This window comes from Pteropus vampyrus, unplaced genomic scaffold, assembly GCF_000151845.1.
Source record: "Pteropus vampyrus isolate Shadow unplaced genomic scaffold, Pvam_2.0 Scaffold240, whole genome shotgun sequence".
NCBI lineage: Eukaryota > Metazoa > Chordata > Mammalia > Chiroptera > Pteropodidae > Pteropus > Pteropus vampyrus.
Window position 1 is genome coordinate 1,195,531 of NW_011889021.1, and position 23,769 is coordinate 1,219,299.

Consider the following 23,769-nt stretch of genomic DNA (forward strand, 5'->3'; position numbering starts at 1 on the left):
ACTTCCATTTTCTCAGTTCCCTAAGCACGTCACATTCCTTCCAACTTGAAATCCTCTGCAAATACCATTTCTGATGTCTGGTATAGTCAGCGTCTTACCCTTTGAACATTGTTCAAAATATTCTAGCCAATTCAGTAAGAAAAAAAAAAATATATCAAAATGTGTTATTTACCACAAGGTCAATTATCTACCAAGAATATATGAGAACTAAAAAAAAAAACAAACCTATTATTAATAAACAATTCTGTTAGGTAGCTAAATACAAATGTAAAAAATTCAATAATTTTCTTATATGTTATCAGTTAGAAAATTTAAACATACTCTACAAACAAAAATATACAATATCAAAGAGTAAACTTAAGACCGTAGCAGAAATAAAATAAGACAGAAAAGAAAACTGAATAAACAGAGCAGTTGGAACATGAGCCAGTATACTAATTATGTTCATTCTTCTAAAAAATTAACTTCAAAGAATCTTAATGAAAAAATCAAATTTCGTAAATATTTTTTTGAATGTCTAGAATAGACATAGGTCTGATTTGGGTATGCTTGAGCCTGAGCATTGTTGAGAAGGAAAGACTAGAGAAAGTGACAATAAGTGGAAGAGTCCTAAAAATGCACAAGGGGATAAAATAATTTATTCATTCAATAAATGTTTATTGGGTCCTTACTATGTGGCAGGCACTATGGACACAAAGTTGAAAAAGTATAGTCCCCGTCCTCAAGTTCAAACTGGTTTAATGTTACAAACTGAAAAACAGAGCAAGACAGAAATAGAGAGATAGAGACAGAGAGAGAGATAGAAAACAACGAGTGTATCTGTCATTTCAGTGTCTCTATGTTTCAGTAACTCCATAGGCAGGCTCTGCCTCTGACCTTCCTTTCTCAGTAGGATTGGTCTTTTAGATTTTGTGTGCAGTCCACTATCTCCAACATGGACGGTGCCTTTCTTCCTGGACCTTCTGAATTGATACTTTATTTAAACTTTAAATTATATTTTCCATACCACTTTCACCCAAGGACATTATACTTTCCTTTCCTTTAGCCCTAGGCCTTCATTCCCAAGTTCAGCCCTGGTTCTCAAAATCTCTTCCGGATTACCCTGCTTACCAGGGAAGAGAATGTGTACACTGAGGAAATTTATAGCCTATTTGGGGAGCTACTACTTACCATATATTTGCTTCACTACATGTAAGTTCTATGACAGATGATTCAGAAGTCATTCCCTCCCTGTACTAATCTTGCCCCTGAACATACCACTCCTTCTGCTTGGAACACACTTCTTCCTTTTTCTCCAGAAGCCTTTCTCAAGCTCCCATACCTGAGTTAGATACTGTTCCTATATGTTCACTTAGCAACCTATTCTTCCTCTAACACCATAATATAATTTACTTGTCTCTTTTCCCCACTATAGCACAAGCACCATGAGAGCAAGGACCTTGTTTTTTATTTTTATTTTTTGCCTTTTATATATATACATAATATTTGGTATAAAGTGAGTGCTCAACAAAAATGCAGAAAATGACCAATTACTATGTAACTATTAAACAAGCTATGATTAAAAATATTTACTAACATAGTTATTCGTAATATATTTCCATGTGGAAATATAAAATAGCATGTATAATATGACCCATTAATATTCTTCTTTTAATATACCTTTACTTCCTAATTTTGCTACCTTATTTTTTAGCAAACCTTTATTTAACATTATGTGTCAAGCACTATTGATTTAATCTTCACAACAACCCTGTGAGGTAAGTATTACTGTCTCCATTTTAAAGATGAGGAAACTGAGAATAGGTTTTAAGTAACTTGCCCAAGAAACCCAGAACTCTGTATTCAATAAACATTTAGTACTTACATGATTTCTTTTTAAGTTAAGAGACAAACTTAGACATTTTAGTGTAAAGTGCCATTCCAATCTTCAGTAAAGGCACTTATTTGCAGAAAAAAATTCATTTTTGGACTCCAGTCTACACCTACAGTATCTTTTTATATCTTTATAAGACTATTTCTGTCTCTTCAAATTCTATGTTTTGTTTTAATAAAAGTCTATGAGAATCTCTAAATTTTTAGTAACATATAAGTAATCTAGAAACAATTATGAGTATTATATAATATAAAAGTTAAAAGTCTATTTCATATGGAAAACCATATTACATATATTTTACATAAAAATGCTCATCTTTAATTCCATAACAAATAAACAAAACTTAACAATGATGACAAGGCAAACTATGTCCAAAGGATTACAGAACTAAAATCTATATCATCTGTAAGAAATTCTAGTGTTTTTTTAATCTGACAGTCACCAAAATTCAATACCTAATTATATGAAGTTAAATTAAAATGGTCCCATGAATAGAAAAAACACTAAACTTAAAATCCAGAATCTATAATTAAAATAATGAATGCTCATAATTTCAACTAAAAACATTTTTTTTAAGATGTGAAAAAAACAATTTTGTTCAAGTTTATAATTGTATGCTCCAGCTGTCCAATTATTTAACTTTAAAATTTTAAATATCATTTACAGAGAAATGGACTCAGAGGTGGACCATCCACCGCTTTGTCCCATCTACTGATATTTTTATGGAGACTTTAAAAAGTTCCCATTCACAGTTTCCAACACATCAATCTTTGAAAAGGTATGATACCACTCTATCAAGTTAGTGTTAAGTTTAGGTAATAAAGATAACCATATGTCTGGGGTTAACATAAGGCTATAACTATATATAGGAAAACTTTAAAAATGGCTTCCCAGTGTACATAAAATAAAATGTAAGAACATTAATTTGGATTAAAGACCTTCCATAATCTGGCCCATCTATTTATTCCCATCTCCTTCTGGCCCTGATATGAAGTCTCTGTTCCAACTAGGTTATTTACAAAGTATACCTTTTGCATCTTTACTCCAAAATTCCCAGCTCTTAGAATGACCTCTCTACTCTTTTTAAATCATTCCTATTCCTTCTTTACTACCCGTCTTCTCTGAACTGTTCCCCAAACCCTCTAGCTGACAATTGCCTCTCCTTCTTCTGAACTTCTTCAACCACTTAATATCCATCCAAGTCAACACTTGATAATTCTCATAAACTATTCTGACTTTTCTGTATGTAATCCCATCTTTTTATCTTAGGCATGGCATAATGGTGAGACGGTGGGGTGCTGAGGAGGTAATGAGAGGGAAATATCAAAGATTTAGGCTTTCCAAGTTCCAGACTTTGCTCTGAGACTATGTTTGAAGGTCTTGAATGAAGTCTTAACCCTTTGGCTAGGTATTCAATCTAAGATCTTTAATGACAAATAATGTTTTTGAGAATTATTTGTATCTTCCATAGTGGCTTTGGGTATTATCTTACATCTTAAGTACAAAAAAATTATAAATTTGAGTTAATATGATCTGGGAAATGAAGCCAAACACCAAACTTTCCCAAAGCCAGGGCTCTCAAGCTAGGAAATAAAAGACTAGCAACAAGGCAGAGAAAACAGTTGATGAGGAAATCTGGGAGAGTCTATCAAAAAAAATAAATTATTAAAGTTGAAATAAAGTTTTTGGAAAATTGCATGAGGAGCTGATAAATATCACTGTAAACTTCTATAAGTAATCTTCATTGTACTAGAATGCTTTACAATTCAATTAAACAAATATTTGAAGTTGAGGTAAACGGCATTATTTCAGGCTTTTCATTCCAATATTTTCTAACTCTATGAACTACTCACCCACAAAACATCATACTTACTGAGATCTCTACATTTAATAGTACTATATTCAAAAGAGATACAGAGATAGTCACATGCTTCTCTCAGTTCAGGAATAGATATGCCATCAGGACAACGGATTATCCCTGTTTTATAGTAATCCTAAAAAAAAAAAGGCAAAGAATGCATAAAATATTTGGAGTATGAGGTAGCCAAAACTTATTATTAAGGTTGGGCTGGTAGCATTTTCAAAAACAGTGAGCTCTAAGATTTCTGAATTGGAGTATTTTAAAGTTAGGTGGGACCTCAGTTCACCTAACCACTTTTTCATTTTACCAATAAGAAAAATGTAGGCCCAAATAGGTTCACTGACTTCCCCCAATCACCGAATTATTTAATAGCAGAGGAAAATAAGAACCTAAGTCTCCTGATTATTTATGCATCTCTTCTACTATATCATGTTAATTCATATGTGCTTTCCTCCACAAGTTACTTTTCTATATGACTATCATAAATTTTTAAAATTTTTTTAAAATGTAAGGAAGTTGAATAATACATTTTAAGTTACCTTAAATATTACCTAGAGAAATGAGCAAACTTATGGTTTTTAGAAAAGAACTTCAAAGCCATATCAAGTACTAAAATATGTAAAATAGAAGACACAGTTAGATATTCTTCTTCCAAATAGTACCCTTTGGTGTTTCTCATATTACTATAGTCAATCGACAGTAATTATTTCAAAAATCTATTTAAAACATTGTTAAGGGCTGGCCCCAGAATTACAAATAAGTTACTCCATAGCTAAGTTACAAAAATTTTTCTTGCTTGTCAACTTAAGGTGGGGAGTTAAATGGAAGTATGGGCAGCTGAAAGAAGTACTTCCTAAAAAATTAAAATCTGCTTCAAGCTTCTTGTTGAAAAAATCTGCATGTAAGTGAACCCACACAGTTCAAACCTGTGTTTTTCAAGAGTCAACTATACTTTTCCTGTCTTGTACCTCAGGATCCTCTCACTCCTCTTCCCCCAAAACTATTTGAGGAAATCTATTTTCAGATTGTGACATAAACTGTCACACATTATAATCAAATCTTTAACACTGTTTTGAAATTACGAGTAGAGACCCTGTAATACTAATTCAAATATTCCTCAAAATAAAGGGTTAACACTTCGAAATAAAAATATTTAAAACAAAGATGCGAAAAATTACATTTTAGAGATGACTTTTAAATGTTCATAAATGTTCGCATTGCTGGTTATGTGCAATAAAATATTAGAATTCAAGTAGCCGCATTCATTCTCAAGTAGCAAAAAACGATCAACTTATTTAAGAGAATTAAGGGAGGAATAACATGATTTTTTACATGCTAACATCAAACCCTTGAAAGAACTGCCTATGCAGACCTAGGAGATGAATCATCCCTTATCCTAACCTCTCAAAGGTCATAAAATTCATTCATTTATATCATATTATCTTTATATACCAAAATAAAAATGAATTAAACGGTATTTAAAAAAACAACAATATATTGCATATCTCCATAAAGATACCCACATAGAACTCTGATTTCAATTCAAGTATCTACCAAGAAGAGATCATATAATTAAGGCAAAACACATAAGAAACAAGGACTTACCAGGATAGCTCGAAATACAGTGGAGCCAATCCCCTCTGCCACCTCATACTCTCCCTTCTCATTGGGACGTGTAAAGTTATGTTCTCTGCCAGATCCAAACATCCTATAAGAGCAAATAATTAAGAAATATATCAATAGGATACTTTCTTCAAAAGGGAAAATTGATTTCTTGTACAAAACTAAAAAGGAATTATAATTTAAGCATTAAATTATATCATTAAATTAGTTCAAGAATTTTTATCAGAAACTTATTCTGGTAAATGTAACAAAGGAATATTTAAAATATTCTCTTTTTGATGGGAGGGAACAGTAGTATAGATTCCCTTTAAACAAACAAAATCAACTGATAAAATTCAGAAGCTAAAGAACTTTCCAGCCCCATCTTCTCAAGAAAAAAAAATCAATCAATCTAGGGGAAAAGGTGACTTATACCAATCTTACCAGGAATTTTTAAAAAAAGGAAAAGTCAAACTATATTATTTGTGCCTTTTCCTTAAAACTTTCTTCTTCATTTCAAAGTTAATGCTATAATGCAGCAATACAGTAATCTAAAGTAGGAAAAAGTAAGACAGTATAATAAGCACGTTAGTTGTTTCACTTTTCACAATCCACAAATACAGGAAATCTTGCTCAAAATTCTTACACCTGCTTTCCAGAACTGAAAAACAAGCTAACAAATGCTGGGGCAGAGAGGAGTGAAGAAGAAAATGAAAAGTTTAAATAAATAAGTAAAGATCTCTTAATATTAATTTTTACATTAAAAAAATACAAATAGACATTTTTTCAGGTCATATTGTTGACCCCTGAACAGTAACCATTTAGGAAAGAGGCAATTTGCAAAATATGTCCTTCAAAACGAAAAGTTTAATACATTACTCCCAAGAAAATTTTTAAATTGTGATTAAAGGAAGTAGAACCTCCTCCAAAAACATCTAGTCCAGAGATTCCCAGATATGGGCATTGCACTGACCACAAAATTTCAGAACAAATTTGGGAGGCTGCCACAGGGTTGCCACTATTTGATTTTCATAAGTTAGGGTATTATGTACCATTTGCTTATCACGTCTTTTCATAAGACAGGGTATTCTAACAAAAAAAAATTAGGAGGATATAATTGCTGAAAAAATGACAGTCCTTAAAATTGCACTTAACTACATGAAAAAAAAAAAAGTAGAACCTCTGAATCCTATACCACCATTCCTAAAGTAAACATGGCTGATCTAAGAATTCTACTCAATAATTTCCCAATTTAAATGGTTTCTCCTTTGTTATAACAAAGAAATCTCTAAAGAACAAAGCTTTTTTATTTGTTTCTTAAAGAATGCCAACTGCTTTTTACAGTTCTCATGAATAATTTACATCCCCAAAAATATGCTTTAGCCAAATGACATAGAAGGAAGCCTTCATTGATATAAAAAATACAGTCTTTCAGGAATCACAAATGTCATGCAATTTTCTCAAATACTTAAACTTTTTACAAAAGGAGAGTGCAATACTTTTCAGATCAATCCATTTTTTTTGTTTTTTGAGTTTTTTTGGAAAATGCAGCCTAACAGCTGGAGCAAAATATCAAATATCTACTTTTTAACTGTGTTTCCTTCAAGTTTAGGTAAAAAATAAAGTATTACAGTGTCAAGTCATCCTCCTAATAGCTTCCATCAATAGTCTTCCCCTATGCTACTAAAAATACATAAAAGCCTATAGTTCACGTATTTTTTCCCTCACAGATGCAAAATCAATTATATATATATATATATATGTATATACTCAAAATGTATAGTATCATATACTAGCATTTATTTTTGTATTCAGAGACACACACACACAGAGGCATCCCAAATACTCATATGTAACCTAAAAAAATTTTTTTACCTTATGGAAACTTCTACTTCATACATATATGCTCCTTCATTTTATATTCAAGTGAACAGAAAGATACTAATTTTATAATTAAAAGGTATTTGATCCTAGTTTTCAACACACTGAAAAATCAATCTATATTGTCTATATCATTCTTAGACTGCAGCTCCCAACTACAAACTTAACATTAATCTGTTACTCTAGATGAGCACAGACTGGAAGATAACTATTAATCTCTCCATTCTACTAACTACTTGTTAATCACATTCCCTTTTTCAAGTATCTATATCAAACTGACAACTCACATTGACTTTTCAGCTAACCGAACTGTTGGGTCCTTTCTTTTAAACAAGACTGGCACTTGCTGTATTTAATGACTGATTTCTGCTGTATGTGTCGGGTTTTTTTTTTTTCCTTTAAACAAGACTGATACCTGCTATATTTGATAGCCCCAAGTAAAGGAAACATTATCACTGTTAAATTCACCTATTTAGATGCAATCTACAGGCTGTGGTTTTGGCCTGTAGAGATCTTTTAGTATTCTGTCTTCATTAACTAATATATTTACTATTACTACTGGTAAAGCAAAGATCCTTAGAAATAAAATCAATTTCAAGATCTGACTCTACCACTTTCTAGCTGTATAAACTTGAACAAGTTACTTAACGTTCAAAAGCTCAGTTCTTTCGTCTGTAAAATAGGAAAACTACATTCCAATGAGAATTACTGTTACAAAAAAAATTTAAAAACTTTAACGAAAAATAATGTGAAAGTGCTTTATAAGTAATAATACAAAGAACTGCAATAATACAAACCTGCCCAACATTGTATTTGGCTGTGCAGTAAAAATGGATGGGTCTACAACGAATCTAGTGTTATCCACTATTAGCGTCACTCGTTCTGACGTTCGTACATTCCGAGCTCCTTCTTTTACATTTTCATATACAAACACCATCTCCCCAGACATCTTACAGTTACCCTCTGAACTTGACTGACTACTGTTTCTGCTGCTGTTCCCAGCACTGCTACTGGAACCATTTGGAGATGCTTTTTGAGGACGAGGACTGCTTGGACGAGAGGAACTGTGATCTTTTTCTCGTTCTGAAATAAAGATGTTAGCAAACAAAGTTATGCTAATTTTCTTTTAAAAAAATTCAAGGTCCATATATAGCTTTTTTAAAATTTTGATATAGAAAAGTTGTTTTAAATCATAGCATTCCTGCTTTTTTATCTCAACATTTTCACAGAACACCATAAATATTCATTTATTTCCCAGGAATAAAACCTAAAAGCATCAAAATGTTTTCCAAAATATTTAACCTTTGTAGGCTTTTAAAAAGATGTATGGCTTACTAATGTTGGCCAAGACTAAGACCAAAATTAAAGTAAATTTTATGTTATTACTCTATTTAAAAATGTATAGAAACCCAAGGAACAGAATCACAAGTCGAATAAGTAAGTATTGAAAGTTAGTAAAAGATTAATAAGAATACCAATTTAAACTCTCCTAAATGCTAAAAGTATGCTATTCTGAGAACACAAAGTAAAAATTTTAGAATCTGTGTTAATAAGGGCATTTCAAAACCAGCAATTTAACTCACATAAGGAAGGTCCTAAATAAAAGAATTCACTAAGGACAGAAGTATTTATTTTTTCGAATGACTTTTAACGTCTACCAAAGTGGCTTTAATAGCTGATGATATATTACTTTCTTTTCTTTCTCACTTTCATTGAATAAAGAGCACTGCTACAAATTTTAGAGGATCACGTAATTATCATCTCTAATTTTAATAGGTAGGAAATACTATTAAAATTCAGAACTTTTTTTAGATGTTCCAATATTCTACAAAAGGGAAATTAAAAGTAAGATTTTGTGATTAAGTTTCCTTTAGGGGCTAGATCACTAAATTTTAAAGGTGACCTAAAAATGTACCTCTACCTCATCAGTTTCATCAGCTTTTGCCAAATTCCTCCATGACTCAGGCTACTTAGAACACTCTGTACAGCTTTACTGATTATATAATTAGATTTGCAGTATCTCCAGAGATACTCTGACACCTCTCTTTTATTGCCTGTTTCCACAATGCTGGTAGCAAAATTTACTAAAGTAATAATTTATTATATCCTCCTATTATCTTCCCATATACTGAACAAACTATAATCTTTTATTTACACTTTTGTTGATTTTTGGCTTATCAGTAGCAGTCTGACTTTAAGGACCTACTTAGATATTGACAATTTCTATATATATTTAGACCTTAATATAAATGACTTTGATTTATAACAATCAGAAACTACCTCATACAGTATAGTATGTCAAGGTATTTAAAATATTTAGCCCTTTCCCCAGTGGAAAATGAAAATCAGCAAGTTCACATTGCTTATATAATCCTTTGCCTCAGACTAATGCTTTACAGTCATACAATGTATTTACCTGGGGTAATATAATAGTGTTCATTTATAGTAATGTGTAGGAAGAAAAAGACGTGAGCAAGTTGCCAAGAAGCAAAACACTTCATACCTACCCTTTCATCTTCTATTTTTATTATTAGAAATACTGTCAAAAATCAAAATAAATTACTCCCTGATGGCTATTCTAGTATTCACTTCCTTTTCTTTCAGGATGATTAACCAAGGATTCCTATCAATTTTCTTTTATTGATAGTAAATTTATTATAGATATTATTGATATTTACAGTAAATTTATTGATAGTATTTATTACAATCATTTAAACTACTTTAAACCACTGTTATATCTCATATGATAAAAATCAACTTGAAAAAATTTGTATATCTACATGTCACAATTATAAAGGCTTTTCAAACTAATTCTTTTATAAGACTTTTTAAGAGTCTTAAAAATAATTCATTTTTAAGTTTCATATAATAAGCTGTTTTTTTCACAGCAAGAACCAAGCTAAGCTAAAACAGGAGCAACTGTTAGGTTCACGAAAGGAGGAACACACAAGGTCGAAGGGATTAAGCAAGGTTTATTGTAGCAGAGTGACAGTCGGGCTGAGCCAAAGATGGCATCAGCCCCAAATGTGAGAGGACCTAAAATTTATACGGGGCTTGAGGTGGGCTTTTTCAGTGGAAATATTTTGAGTGGGTAAATTGAGGAAGGGAGGAAAGTCTGGTGAAACGGGAGGTGAGCATGTAGTGTTGCCAACCCAGACATTGCAAGGTCCGGTTCCCACACAAAAGGTAAGGGAGGAGAGTCTGGTTCCCACGCTATGGGGGTAAGGGATAGGGCCCTCCGGGACCTAACAGCAACTGAATAAAAGTAAAAAGTTAAGTATATTCTGAAGTATTAAGCACAATCCATTGTCATTACTACTTTAAAAAGGTAATGCATGCTTTAAAAAATTGTTGGGAAAGTTAGTTGATTTACCTACCAACATGGTGCTGTCTTGTTGGAGAAGTGACATTTCTAATACAAGGAGTGAGTTGTGATTCTGTTCTTTCATGAGATGAATCTCGTGATCTGTCACTTGACCTTCGTCTATCTCTTGATCTCTCATGTCCTCCACTAGCACCATGTAGACTCATTTTGGTGTGGTCGACAACTCCTTTAGCAATACGTGAGGGAGTACTGATAAATTACAAAAGAAAATTAACCATAAAACATGAGACACAAACAGTTTAAACAAAACCAATTAACATAAAACTACTAATATTTTGAAGGGCAAGAATCAAATGATACTTTACATTTCTGAAACCTAATTTACCTCAAACCTGTAGGTGTTATAAATTCAGGGGCCTATGTCTTTAAAGATCACATAAATCCAACACAGTTTTTTAAGGATGAGAAAAGTAAAGCCCAGAAAGATTAACTGACTTTTGAGTAAGTAATAGCAGTAATACTACTAGTATTAGTACTAGTGGTTGTAACCACCCAGATCTCCTCAATATTACTCAAATGTTCTATTGATTTCTTTGATTGTCGGGGATGGCGGGGAGAAGAGGGAAAGAGCACCAGCTTCTGGAACTCTTAAAAAGCTGAGGGAGCGGGGAAAGTAAATGGCCTCCCTGTCAAATATATAAAATAAGTCTACATGCTAACTTCAATCAACTAACTCATTTGATTTTGATTGAACTCTTTTCAAAATTTTTAAAAACATGTCTCTAAAAAGCTTAACTGCACTGACTGTGTAAAGTCACAGAATTTAAAATTTTAAGACATCGTATGTAAATTTACACATGAAATGTGAATAATGGAGAATGATAATGAAAATAGTCTAGTTGACATAATTCATTCACACAATTATTTATTAAGTTATTGGTATTATGTGTGCAATGCTGTGCTACATGATAGCAGAGAAGCTCCCTCAAGAAGCTTGATTTAAGTGTAGCAGTAAAACATGAATATGTAGAAATTTCAACAATTCAAGAGTTATCCCAAATTCAAATGTAAAATGACTAAATGTAGCTCAAATACATATATAACAAGTGAGTGATAAATGCTTTAAGATCTCAGAGGAAGAAGAAGACACCACCGTAGATTAAGGTCAGTCACCGGTGAACCAGGCACTGACAAATAGATAAGATTTTAATAATCAAAATACATTGCAGTAGGAAAACTGACAGAAACAAAAATGAGAGCGCCAGACCTCAGGCATTTTGGAAATTTACAATTTTAGCATATGCCATAGTTTATGGTTTAAAAACATTAAAGTGTTTTATATAAAACCGAAGAAATAAAAGGAACTTTATGGCTTTAGAGTAATAAAGACTTAGAATCAAATCGTCCTTTAATACATATGCTCAAAATGCTGAATATTACTTAACATTTTGGAAGCTTAGTTTCCTCATTTTTTAAATAAAAGATGAGAAAAGTAAAGCCCAGAAAGATTAACTTTTTGAGTAAGTTAATCTTTACTTTATAAACTTAATATTAGGATTAAATAAATAAAGTATAAGTAGGCTGACTAGCAATGTACCCAGGACAGTAGAATCACCCAGTAAATATTAGTTTGTTTAGTTATGACAGATGAGGATATTAAAGTTCAAAATTACAAGACTTGCTCAGAGTCACATAGTATTTAGTGTGTATGCTAATAATAATGCAACCTAAGTCTTTTGATTCATTCCAGTACCCTTTCTATATTATTACCCTGCTCTCCTTCACTGAAATTATTTAAAATTTAATCTTCCTGATGATTCAGTTTTAAATCCTGCAGCGCTTCAAGGTCATCTCCTCTGTTGGCTTATTAGTTATAATACTAGTTTTGCTATTTTAGTGGTTTGCTACGTTATGAAAATCAGTTATCACCTCACTGTAACAGACTACGAAGACAAAAGATAGGGCTGACTTGTATTTACCCTAAGAGTTACTTCTAGAGAAATAAAGGCAACCAAACTATCAGCCTTTATCAGTCACTGTCTCTTATAAACCTACAGAAAAGAAAAATTCTACTCCTACCTTTTTCTAGTGAAAAAGATCAGAGTAGGATTGCATCTTTAGAACATAATCTTTCTCTTCAAACAGAACAAATTAAAAGATCTTAATGCATTTATGTTAAAAACCTTACATCAGAAACAATAGATTTTCTGATTCAAGTCCTAAAGTAGAAAAAAGAAAGGAATCTATACAAATAGATCAAGAATAATATATTTAAAAAATAACTCCTAAGATTATTCTGGCTGCTAAGTTACAAAAATGTGCTAAGCACATTTTCTAAATATGAATCTAATTAATAATTTAATGCACAATGTACAAATACAACTACAACCAAGGCAAATGCAGGATAAATGTTCAGTTTGAGTAAAGGCCAAGCAAACTCATCAAAAAAATGTTTCCACCAGACATCTCTGTAGCTGAAACATGAAATACTGGTAAGCATTCTGTTGAAATACTGGCTTCACTTCTAAACTGTTTAGATTTTAAATGTAAAAGATATTATAATATACTTCCTTCCTTTACTTTCATTCCCACATGAGAGATACTCTGAATCAGACCTTCAAAATCAGATGTCATGAAAGACTAATTATGTCCTACTCTATTTAATTAAATAATTTTAGATCGGGAAAGCACTCTTAGGGTAAAAATAATTAATGTGCGCAAAATAAAATGAGGACAAGCAGGTTCAGAGGAGATAATTCTGCTTCATGCTGCATTTAAAAGAATTTGTGATATGTAAATTGAGGACAGGTAAGGAGATGAAAAGTACATTAGCCCTCAAATCTAGCCACGACAAAGTAATAAGGACTGAATTTACTTTCCTTTCTAAAACAAGTTCCCAAGATGGATGAAATATATGAAACAATGGTTTGCAAGACACAGTATATCATGCAAAGAGAGTGATCCTTGAAAGATGGAAAACAAATGAGATAAGCCTAACAACTGCCCGAATTATTAACCTGAGAGAGTTTCCAGAGTAAACACAAGGAGGCAAAACCATGGCAAAATCTGGTGAACTCTGAGTTAAGAATGTGGAGCTGAGAGGTTGGGCACAATAGATGGCTAGAGTTAGGAAAGAGTACCAGAGAGGGGAAATTAACTCAAAGGATTAGAGGAGAAGATGCCCAGGATTCACATAGGGCCTGTTCCTCTCAGTCAGGCTGGAAAATCTCATAAACCTCATAGGGGCACTGGGGTGAGATTCTGAAAGGTCTTGGCTCTGCAACAGGAAATAATTGGAGCACTACCATAGTCACAGCTAATAAATCTTAACAGCAAGACCTGAAAGACTCAAATTGTTCCAAGTAACTAAAGTGAACCAAACTAAAACAAAGTTCAAGAATATTTATTATACAAATACAAAAATATCCAGCAACCAAACAAGATAAAATTCACAATGTATAGCATCCAATAAAAAATTATCAGGCACAGCCGCTATGGAAAACAGTATGGAGGTTCCTCAAAAAAAAAAAAAAAAAAAGCTATACCTTTTGGCCCAGCAATTGCACTTCTGGGTATTTATCCAAAGAAAACCAAAACAATCATTGCACTCCAATATTCATGGCAGCACAATTAACAATAGCCAAGATATAGAAGCAACCTAAATGCCCATCAACAGATGATTAAATAAATTATGGTTCATATATACAATGGAATATTACTTAGCCATTTAAAAAAAGTGAAATCTTATCATTTGCAATGACATGGATGGATCTAGAGGTTATTATGCTGAGTGAAATGTCAGAGAAAGAGAGATACCATATGATTTCACTTACATGCAGTATCTAAGGAACAAAAGAAACAAACTAATCAAAAACAGACTCACAAATATAGTGGACAATTTAGTGACAGACAGAGGGGAGAGTGGTTGGGAGGCTGGGAGAATGGAGTGAAGGGTTAAAGAAGTACAAATTAGTAGTAGATAGTTGGGCACAGGGAGCATGGAAGAAGGAATGTAGTTAGCGTTAATATGATGGCTAAGTGGAGGGCCAGGGGAGGGAGGGAGCAATTGGAGGATTGTTTTATGAACATTATAGATGTCTAACTAATATACTGTATATTTGAAACTAATTTAAATAAATAAACTTATTTTTAAAAATTATCAGGCATACGAAGCTGCAGGAAAACATAACCTATAAGGGGGGAAAAAAACATCAACCAAATCAACCCAAAACTGACACACATCTTAGAATTAGAAACGAAGACAATTAAGACAGTCAGTATAACCATATTCCTCCAAAAAATTACGTAGAGATACACAAGATCAAAAAAAAGATTCAAATCAAGCTTCCAGAGATAAAAATGACGATGTCTGAGACGAAAAATACACTGAATGAAACTAATGAAGATTACACATTATAAAATATTCATGAATCTGAAGACACAGCAATAGGAAATAATGCAAAATGAAACACGAAAACTAGACAAATAGAGCACGAGTGAGCTGTGGATCAACTTTAAGTGTCATAATATAAGTATAAAAAATGGAGTCCATAAAGGAAGAGAGGTGGAGAAGAGAAAAAATATTTGAAGAAATCAGGTCTTAAAATGTAATGAAAAACTACATACCTATAGATGCAATATGCACAACAAATTCCAAACATATTTTATGAAAAAATAAAATATAAAAATGAAGCAAAACAAACCAAAAAACCTGTCAATCTTCATGTTATAGCCAGTAAAAACATCTTTCAAAAATAATGGGAAAATGCATTTTCAGACACACAAAAAGAGATAAATAAATTCATCATGAGCACACTTCCACTATAAGAAAAATTAAAGGAAGCCCGTCAGGCAAAAGAAAAAATAATGTCGGATGAAAATATGAACCTACACAAAGGAATTAAGAACATTGAAAATAGTAGCTACATGGGAAAATATATCATTTTTTTCTGTTGTTTAAATATCTTTAAAATATTAGTTTAAACAATAATTATAACAATATAGTATGGGGTTTATAACATATACATATGACTATAATAGCACAAAGTTTGAGAGGAAAGACATAGAAGTACACTAGTGTAAGGCTCTTACACTATACAACAAATGGTATAATAGCACTTGAAGGTAGACTGATAAATTAAAAACGTATATTATAAGCCCTAAATCAGCCACTAAAGGAAACAAAGAATTATAGCTAATAATCAAAGGAGATAAAATGAAATCATAAAAAAGATACAATCCAAAAGAGACAAAGAAAAAAGAGGACAGGGTAACAAGAATAAAAGAGACAAACAGAAAATAAAACAGCAAGATAACAGACTTAACCATAGCCATATCTATAATCACATTAAATGTAAATGATCTAAGCCATAAAAAGTAAAGATTATCTGAGTAGATATAAAAGCCAGACCCAACTATATGCTGCCTACAAAAAGTACACTTTAACTATAAAAGTACAAAGAGGTTCAATATAAAAGGATAAGAAAAGATAAACTATGCTAACACTTATCAAAAGAAAGAGTGACTAAACTAGTATAAGACAAAGTAGACCTCAGAGCAAAGAATATTACCAAGGCATTTCATAAGGATAAAGGGATAAATTTATTAACAGCACTTAAAAGCCCCCAAAGTTCTTCTGCCTCAAAACAGAGGTTCAAAATATATGAAGAAAAAACTGATAAAATGACAAAGAGAATGAGACAATTCACATTTATAGCAAGAAATTTCAATACCCCACTCATAATATTTGGCCAAGCAAGTAGACAGAAATCAGTAAAGATGAATAAAATTTGAACACTATCAACTGGCTTGACCTGACATTTATAGAACATGTGGCCAACAAGCACAGAAAACTCATAATTTTCATGTGTACACAGAAAATTTATCAAGACAAATCACATTCTGGCCAACAAAACAAATCTCGATAAATTAAAAAGAATTTAATCATACAAAGTATATTCTCAGATTATAATGATTAAATAAAAATTCAGTAACAGAAAGATATCTGGAAAATCTCCAGATATTTAGAAATAAAATAACACCTTTTTGAATAACTTATGGAGCAAAGAAAAAATCAGAAAGGAAAACAGATAATTTTTAAGTGAATAAAACACCTATCATATCAAAATACGTGGAATGACATGACATATAACAGCAGCTAGGGAGCAAATTATAGTATTAAGTGCTTATATTAGAAAAGAAAATCTAAGAAAAATCACCTTAAGTTTCCACCTTGAGAAACTAGACAAAGAGCAAACAAAGAAAGTAGACAAAATAAATAGAGATCAGAATGGAAATTGAAATAATGGAAAACAGAAAAAAGAATAGGGTAAACCAATTAAAACAAAAACTGGTTCTTTGAAAAGATTATTAAAATTTATAAACCTCTAGCTAGACTAGAAAAAAATGCAAAGATTTGCATTTTGGAAATGAAAAAGCTGATATCACTACAAAGGTTACATATAGTAAAAGAATGAGAGAAGAATATTATAAACAATTTTATGCAAAAAAGCTCATCAACTTAGACAAACTGAACAAATTCCAGAATACCAAAAATGTACTCAAGAAGAAACAGATAAGGTGAATAGCTCTATGTTAAAATATTGAATTTGTAGTTAAGAACTTCCCCTCTAAGAAAACTTCAGGCCCAGATGGTTTCACCTATGAATTCAACCAAGCTTTTATGGTAGAAATATCAATCCTACACAAATTCTTCCAGAAAATTAAAGAAAAGATATTACCCTAACTCATTCTAAGAGGCCAACATTACCCAGATACCAAAATCAGACAAAGACGTTACAAGAAAACCACAAATCTACATCACTCGGAACACGGATGAAAATATTTTAAACAAAATTTTAATAATTCAAATATAGCAATATATAAAATATATAATTTATATAAAATATAAAATATATAAAATAGCAATATATAAAAATGTCCATACATCATAACCTAATAATGACCTTAATTCTAAAAATGCAAGATTAGCCAAATATTCAAAAGTCAATCAATGTAATTCATCACATTAACAAATTAATGAAGAAAAAATCTGTAGCTCAATATATGTAGAAAATACATTTAACAAAATCCAAAATCCATTCCTGATTTAAAAACAAAAAAGCTCAGCAAAGCAGGAATACAATGGAATTTCATCAGTTGGATAAAAGATATCTATGGAAAACCTAGAGCCAATATCACACTTAGTAGTCAAAGACCAAATGCTCTCCTGATATCACTGTTAAGAGAATAAAACCATATATCTGATAAAGGACTTGTATCGAGAATATATACAAAGAACTCTCAAAGAAATGAGCAAAAGATTTAAGGTATACAAAAAAAGTACATGAAAGATGCTGAATATCATTAGTCATTAAGGAAATACAAATTAAAACCATAATGTGACACCATTTCACATCTATCTGAATGGCTAAATAAAAAGACTGACAATATCGAGTGTTGGTGAATATGTATATGAAATGGAACTCTTACATACTAAGGTAAAATGGTACCACCAGTTTGGAAACGGTTTCAGAAAATAACTTGACAGTTTCTTAAAAAGTTAAAAATACACTAGCCAATATAATCCAGCCATTCTATTTTAGGTATTCACCCAAAAGAAATAAAAGCATGTGTCTGTGAAAAGATGCAAGCATTGTTAGTAGCTTTATTTGTAATAGCCCTAAATTGGAAACAATCTAAATGTCTATGAATAGGTGATTGGATAAACAATTTGTGCTATATTCTTACAACAGAACACTATTCAATAATAAAAAGGAATGAACTACTGATACAAATTAACATGGATCAAACTCAAAATAACTATGCTGAGTGTAAAAAGCCAAATACTCTCCCCTGTCAAAAAAGGGTACATTTATATCAAATTCTAGGAAATACAAACTAATGAATAGTGTCAGAAAACAGACTGGTGGTTGTCTGGACATGGAGTACTGGAGTTGGAAGGGGCAGAAGGGTTACAGAGGACCCCAAGAAAACTTTTGAGTGTGACAGATATATTCATTACCTTGATTGTTGCAAGGTTTCATGAGTGCATACAAAGGTCACAACTTACCAAACTATACTCCAGAATTGGCCGCTTGGCCAAAACACAGCGTGCTTAAGGCTACCCTCCCAGGGAACTGCTACTTAGCCATAGGAATTACATTTAATAAAGTCATGCCTTTTTTCTCCTAATAGTTAATCTTTTCCTCTCGTGTTTTTAACAGAATTCACTAAGCGATCTTTCACCAACCTACACGGATTCTTGCATCTTCCTCTTGTAACATGTTCATGTTCTCATGAAACCAAAGCATTTCTACAATCAGATTAAAAACAACTACCATCTCCAACTGGTCTCCTTGAAAATTTCACAAATCAATATTTATTACTCAATAAAGTTATTACCTAAACCTTAATCGTGAATCTGCTAAGATTTTAACAACTAAGGTACATCATTTCCACCACCCCTAGTTATGTAAATAAACCCACCTTAAACATATACTCTTATTACCAAATCTCTCATACACAGCTGGTGGGATTTTAAATAGGTACAGCAACTATGGAAAACAGCATGGAGGTTCCTCAAAAACTTAAAAATAGAACTACCATATGACCCAGCAATTTCACTTCTGGGTATTTACTTGAAGAAATCCAAAACACTAATTTGAAAAGATATATGTACCCCTATCTTCAATGCAGCATTATTTACAATAGCCAAGGTATGAAAGCAACCTAAGTGTCCATGGATAGATAAATGGATAAAGATGTGATACACACATACAATGAAATGTTACTTAGCCATAAAAAAGAATGAAATCTCACCATTTGTAACAACATGAATAGACCTAGAAGGTATTAACTAAGTGAAAGAAACCAGAGAAAAACAAATACTATACGATTTCACTTATATGTGGACGCTAAAAAACAAACTAAACAAACAAAACATAAACAAACTCATAAATACAGAGAACAAACTGGTGGTCACCAGGTGAGAGGGCGATTGGAAGGATGAGTGAAAAAGACATATGAAAAAGGTGACAAACTGGCAGATACAAAATAGTGACAGGGATGTAAAGTACAGCCCAGGGAATATAGTCAAACTATTGTAATAACTACATATGGTGTCAGATGGGTACTAGACTCATCAAGGTGATCACTTCATAAGCTATATAAATGTCACTGTATTGTAAACCTGAAACTAATATAATATTGTATGTCAACGGTAATTAAAAAATAAATTTTAAAAAAGAAAAAGAGAACTACAAATACATGCAACAATGTGAATGGATCTCAAAGGCATTATGCTAAATTTAAAAAAAAAAATCCCAAAAGTTTACATACTATCAGATTCTATTTATAGAATATTCTCAAAATGAGAGAAATACAGTGATGGAGAACAAATCAAGGGTTGCCAAAAGTTAGGGATGGGGAAAGGGTGTGACTCTTAAAGGGAGGCATGATGTACTTTCTTTGTGGTGATGGAACAGTTCTGTATGCTGTTTGTGGTGGTAGTTACACAAATGTATATATATCATAGAATATATACCAGAAAAAAGTGCATATAAAAACTGATGTCTATAGTTTATAGTATTGTACTAAGGTCAATTTCCTGGTTTGATAATGTACTACATTTATGTGAGATGTTATCACTGAGGGAAGCTGAGTAAAGAGTACTCAGAAACTCACTTTTGCAATTTCTTGCAAATCTAAAATTATTTCACAATAAAAAGTTTAATAAACATAATTTTAAAAAGCAATAGACAATGTAGAGACAAAAAAAAAGCAAAACAATAAACTCAGTGATATAAAAGGTACTATACCCATAAAACAAAGACAAAGATGCTATTTTTTTTTTTTAATTTAGAGAATGAGAAAGTTGAGAAGAAATTCAAAACACAATGGCATAAATTTTTAAAAGAATGAAAAGAAAAATTGGGAATAAAAGGACAAAGAAATGAAAAATAAGAAGAAAAGAATGAGGAAATTAGAGGATTATTGAAGGAGGTCAACATTTAACTAATATGTTTCAGAAAGAACAAAGGGAAGTAAATTATCAAAGAAAAAATACATGAAAAATTTCCAGAAGTAACTGGTATTACTAGAACTGCTGCTCTGACAGAAGTTATTATCAAATATACTAAAACATTAAAAATATAATTTAAATACAAGTATATGTAAATATCAATAAAATGTAAAATATATACAAGTGAATGAAACTTATGTATCTTTATGTATCTTTTGTATCTTTATGTAGTATACACATGGCCAACCTTACAGCATTTAAGTCCTTATTTATTTTTAAACATTTTCAGCAACTAACATAACCTGGTGCATCTTATTAATGTTTATTGAATTAAGCTGAAATTTCAGGGTATTTATAACATCTAAATATTTCCCTTTGGCAACTGTTTATTCCTTGTCACATACTAACATATGTATGTGTAGAGACACAGATACAGCTTTATGGTTTACAAGGTGTTTTAAACATATAATCAAGCTTAGAATTCACAAACTATGGCCAAGGGGCCAAATTCAACCCTTTAGCTATTCTATAAATAGCTTTATTAGAATACAACCATGTTCCTTCATTTATATATTGTTTATGGCTGCTTTCATGCTAGTAGCAAAACTGAGTAGTTGCGACAGAAACTGTGTATAGCACACACAGCCAAAAATATTTACTATCCAGCCCTTTACAGAAAATGTCTGCCAATCCTCAGGGATGTCAGTAACTGTGATGACATAAGAAATGCTGTCAAACTTCTAAATCTATTATCAACAGAAGAAATGCAAATTTCTCTCATCTTTTCTCTTTTCTGTCAATTAGCCTTTTCTATAAGCTTTTTTGTTCTGTTTAGTATACTAGGTCAGTTTCCCAAGGAACAAAAGCTAATTACTGAAAAAGGCAGTTCTCAACTGAGGGATGCGCTATGCTCTCAAAGGTCACCTGAACGTCTTTTTTTGATGCATTTATTCCATAGAAATATTTTAAGTAATACTTAATCCCAGATTACCCCACCTAAAGACCATTTTAGCAAGAAATATAGCCAAGAATAGTTCTAATACTAGTTCTAAATCCGGACATATTTCTCTTCTTCCTACAATCCCATTGTCAGATATGTCAGCAACTCCAGTGAGAAACAGTAGCAGCGGCAAGAGTTTGATGTACTGCTATATGACTGTTCTAAAAGCATCTTTAAAATCAAATTGTAGAGTCTACAGCCATGCCATCCTGAACAAGCCCGATCCCGTCTGATCTCGGAAGCTAAGCAGGGTCGGGCCTGGTTAGTACTTGGATGGGAGACCACCTAGGAAGACCAGATGCTGCAGGCATAATAAATAAAAAATAAAGGATTGTAAGCTGACAAAGTCCTTGCAATCTGTGAGGTCAACCAAAGGTTGCCTTGCCCAGAATAAAAATAAAATAAAATAAAATAAAATAAATAAATAAAAATTAAAAAATCAAATGGTAGACCTAGACATTGAAATTTTGACAGAAATATATCCCTTAGTAGCCAAACTTTAACATTTTACTATCAAGGTAAAAGTTCTGCCAACTGATAAAAATAAATTTCATGTAAAGAGTATACAGCAGGAGGTTTCGTTTGCTTTTAATAATCAAAAATATCTATTACCTTGTTTCCGGCTTTTGAACTTTAATAAACAAAGGTGTTGCTAGGCAAGCACCTCTACAAATTGAAGAGTCTCTGAATTGAAGCTGTAATATTTAATTCATTATACTGCTAACTTTTTTAGTTCTAAAAAAATTACAGTTTTAAATCATCAGTAAGTATTCAAGTGCTTGCAATATACAATAACTAAAATAACTATAATAACAAAATATTCTTATCCCCTCCCCAGCAATGCTTTTAGTTTTATCATGTATTCAACTCTATCAAATATTCACTGAACACCTATCACATGCTACTTACTATTCTAGTTCTGGTGGATATAACCAAGACAGTCTCTGCCTTCAAAATTAATACATTCTGTTAGAGAAAAAACATAGAACATATAAAATAAATACATTAAATGTCATATGGTGATAAATGCTGCAAGGTAAAATAAAGCAGGGTAAAAAGGACAGAGCCATGGTTTTGAGGTGAGAGGTTCTATTTTACAAAGAGTGGTCAAGGTAGGACTCTGATGAGACAATGTCTGAGCAAAGACCCAAGGAAGTAAGAAACAGAACTATAAGAACATACGAGGGAAGAACAGGTACAAAGGCCTTGGGCAAGAGTAATCTTTGGTTTTTTCAAGGCAATCAAAAAGGCCAGGATAACTGGAGCACAAAATGCAAGAATAGTATTAAAAGACGAGCTCAGAGAGACAAGACAAAAACCAGATCATGAAGGGCCTCGAAGGAATGTTTAAAGGGTTTCTGCTTTTGATCTGAGTGAAATAGGTACCAGTGAAGCACGAATTACTTGATCTAATGTATGTTAGATCAAGTGGACAATAGAAAAAGGGGGCAAAGGTAAAATTCGAGTGACCATTTCAGAGGCAATTGAAAATCCAGGTAAAAGTTAAAAGTGACTTGGACCAGGGTTGTAGCAATGGTATGTGGTAGAGAGCACGAGACTACATAATGAAGAACAAGACTTTGGAATTTGACAGATTAAATGTAAGAGACGAGAGAAGGGAGTGATGGATGACTATGATTTTGGCCTGAGCAACCTAAAAAAAGGAAGTTCCATTTTACTTATTTAATAAGAATGAGAGTAAAATACTTAACATTCTTCTCAAGTAACTTTCTACCATGGAAAATAATAAAGTATTTCTTAAAAACAGCTAACCACTATTAATAATTGTGCGGATCTAAATTAATAGTCAAATATATTTTAGATCTACTGATTGGTCATTCAACAAATGTTTACTAAATGATATTTTGTGCCAGTTACTGTTCTGGGTGTGGTTCATGATTGAGAATAGTATTATATGCATACACAACCGAGTACTTAAATGGTGCTTTAAAAATTATAATTATTTTTAAAAACCTTTTGGAGCATCTTTTGTATTTATTATTCAAGGGAGAAAAGAAAATCCAACCCATGGAAAAAAAACATATGAAGTACAAATAAACAATTTCGTTTTAGAAATATTTATCAGATGATTATGATTATTTTAACAAATTAGTTTCACAAAGTTGATTTCTATAAAGCTATTACAGCTATCTCACAATCACTCGTACTTCCAAATGGCCTTTTTAAAACATAAACTGACTTGTTC

General features: G+C 31.9%; 1 protein-coding gene and 1 pseudogene across 2 annotated transcripts in view; one reads left to right on the forward strand and one right to left on the reverse strand.

Annotated features, from left to right (window-relative positions):
* Positions 1-23,769, reverse strand: part of BTBD10 (BTB domain containing 10) — a 68,270-nt gene that overhangs the window by 10,689 nt on the left and 33,812 nt on the right. For both annotated transcript variants that reach the window (XM_011374168.2, XM_011374169.2), the window contains 4 exons: positions 10,595-10,791; positions 8,015-8,300; positions 5,340-5,442; positions 3,747-3,867 (listed from right to left, as the gene is read on the reverse strand). In XM_011374168.2, the coding sequence (XP_011372470.1) occupies positions 3,747-3,867; positions 5,340-5,442; positions 8,015-8,300; positions 10,595-10,791 (707 nt within the window). The remainder of the gene's footprint in view (positions 1-3,746; positions 3,868-5,339; positions 5,443-8,014; positions 8,301-10,594; positions 10,792-23,769) is intronic.
* On the forward strand, positions 21,755-21,873 carry LOC111728974 (annotated as a pseudogene).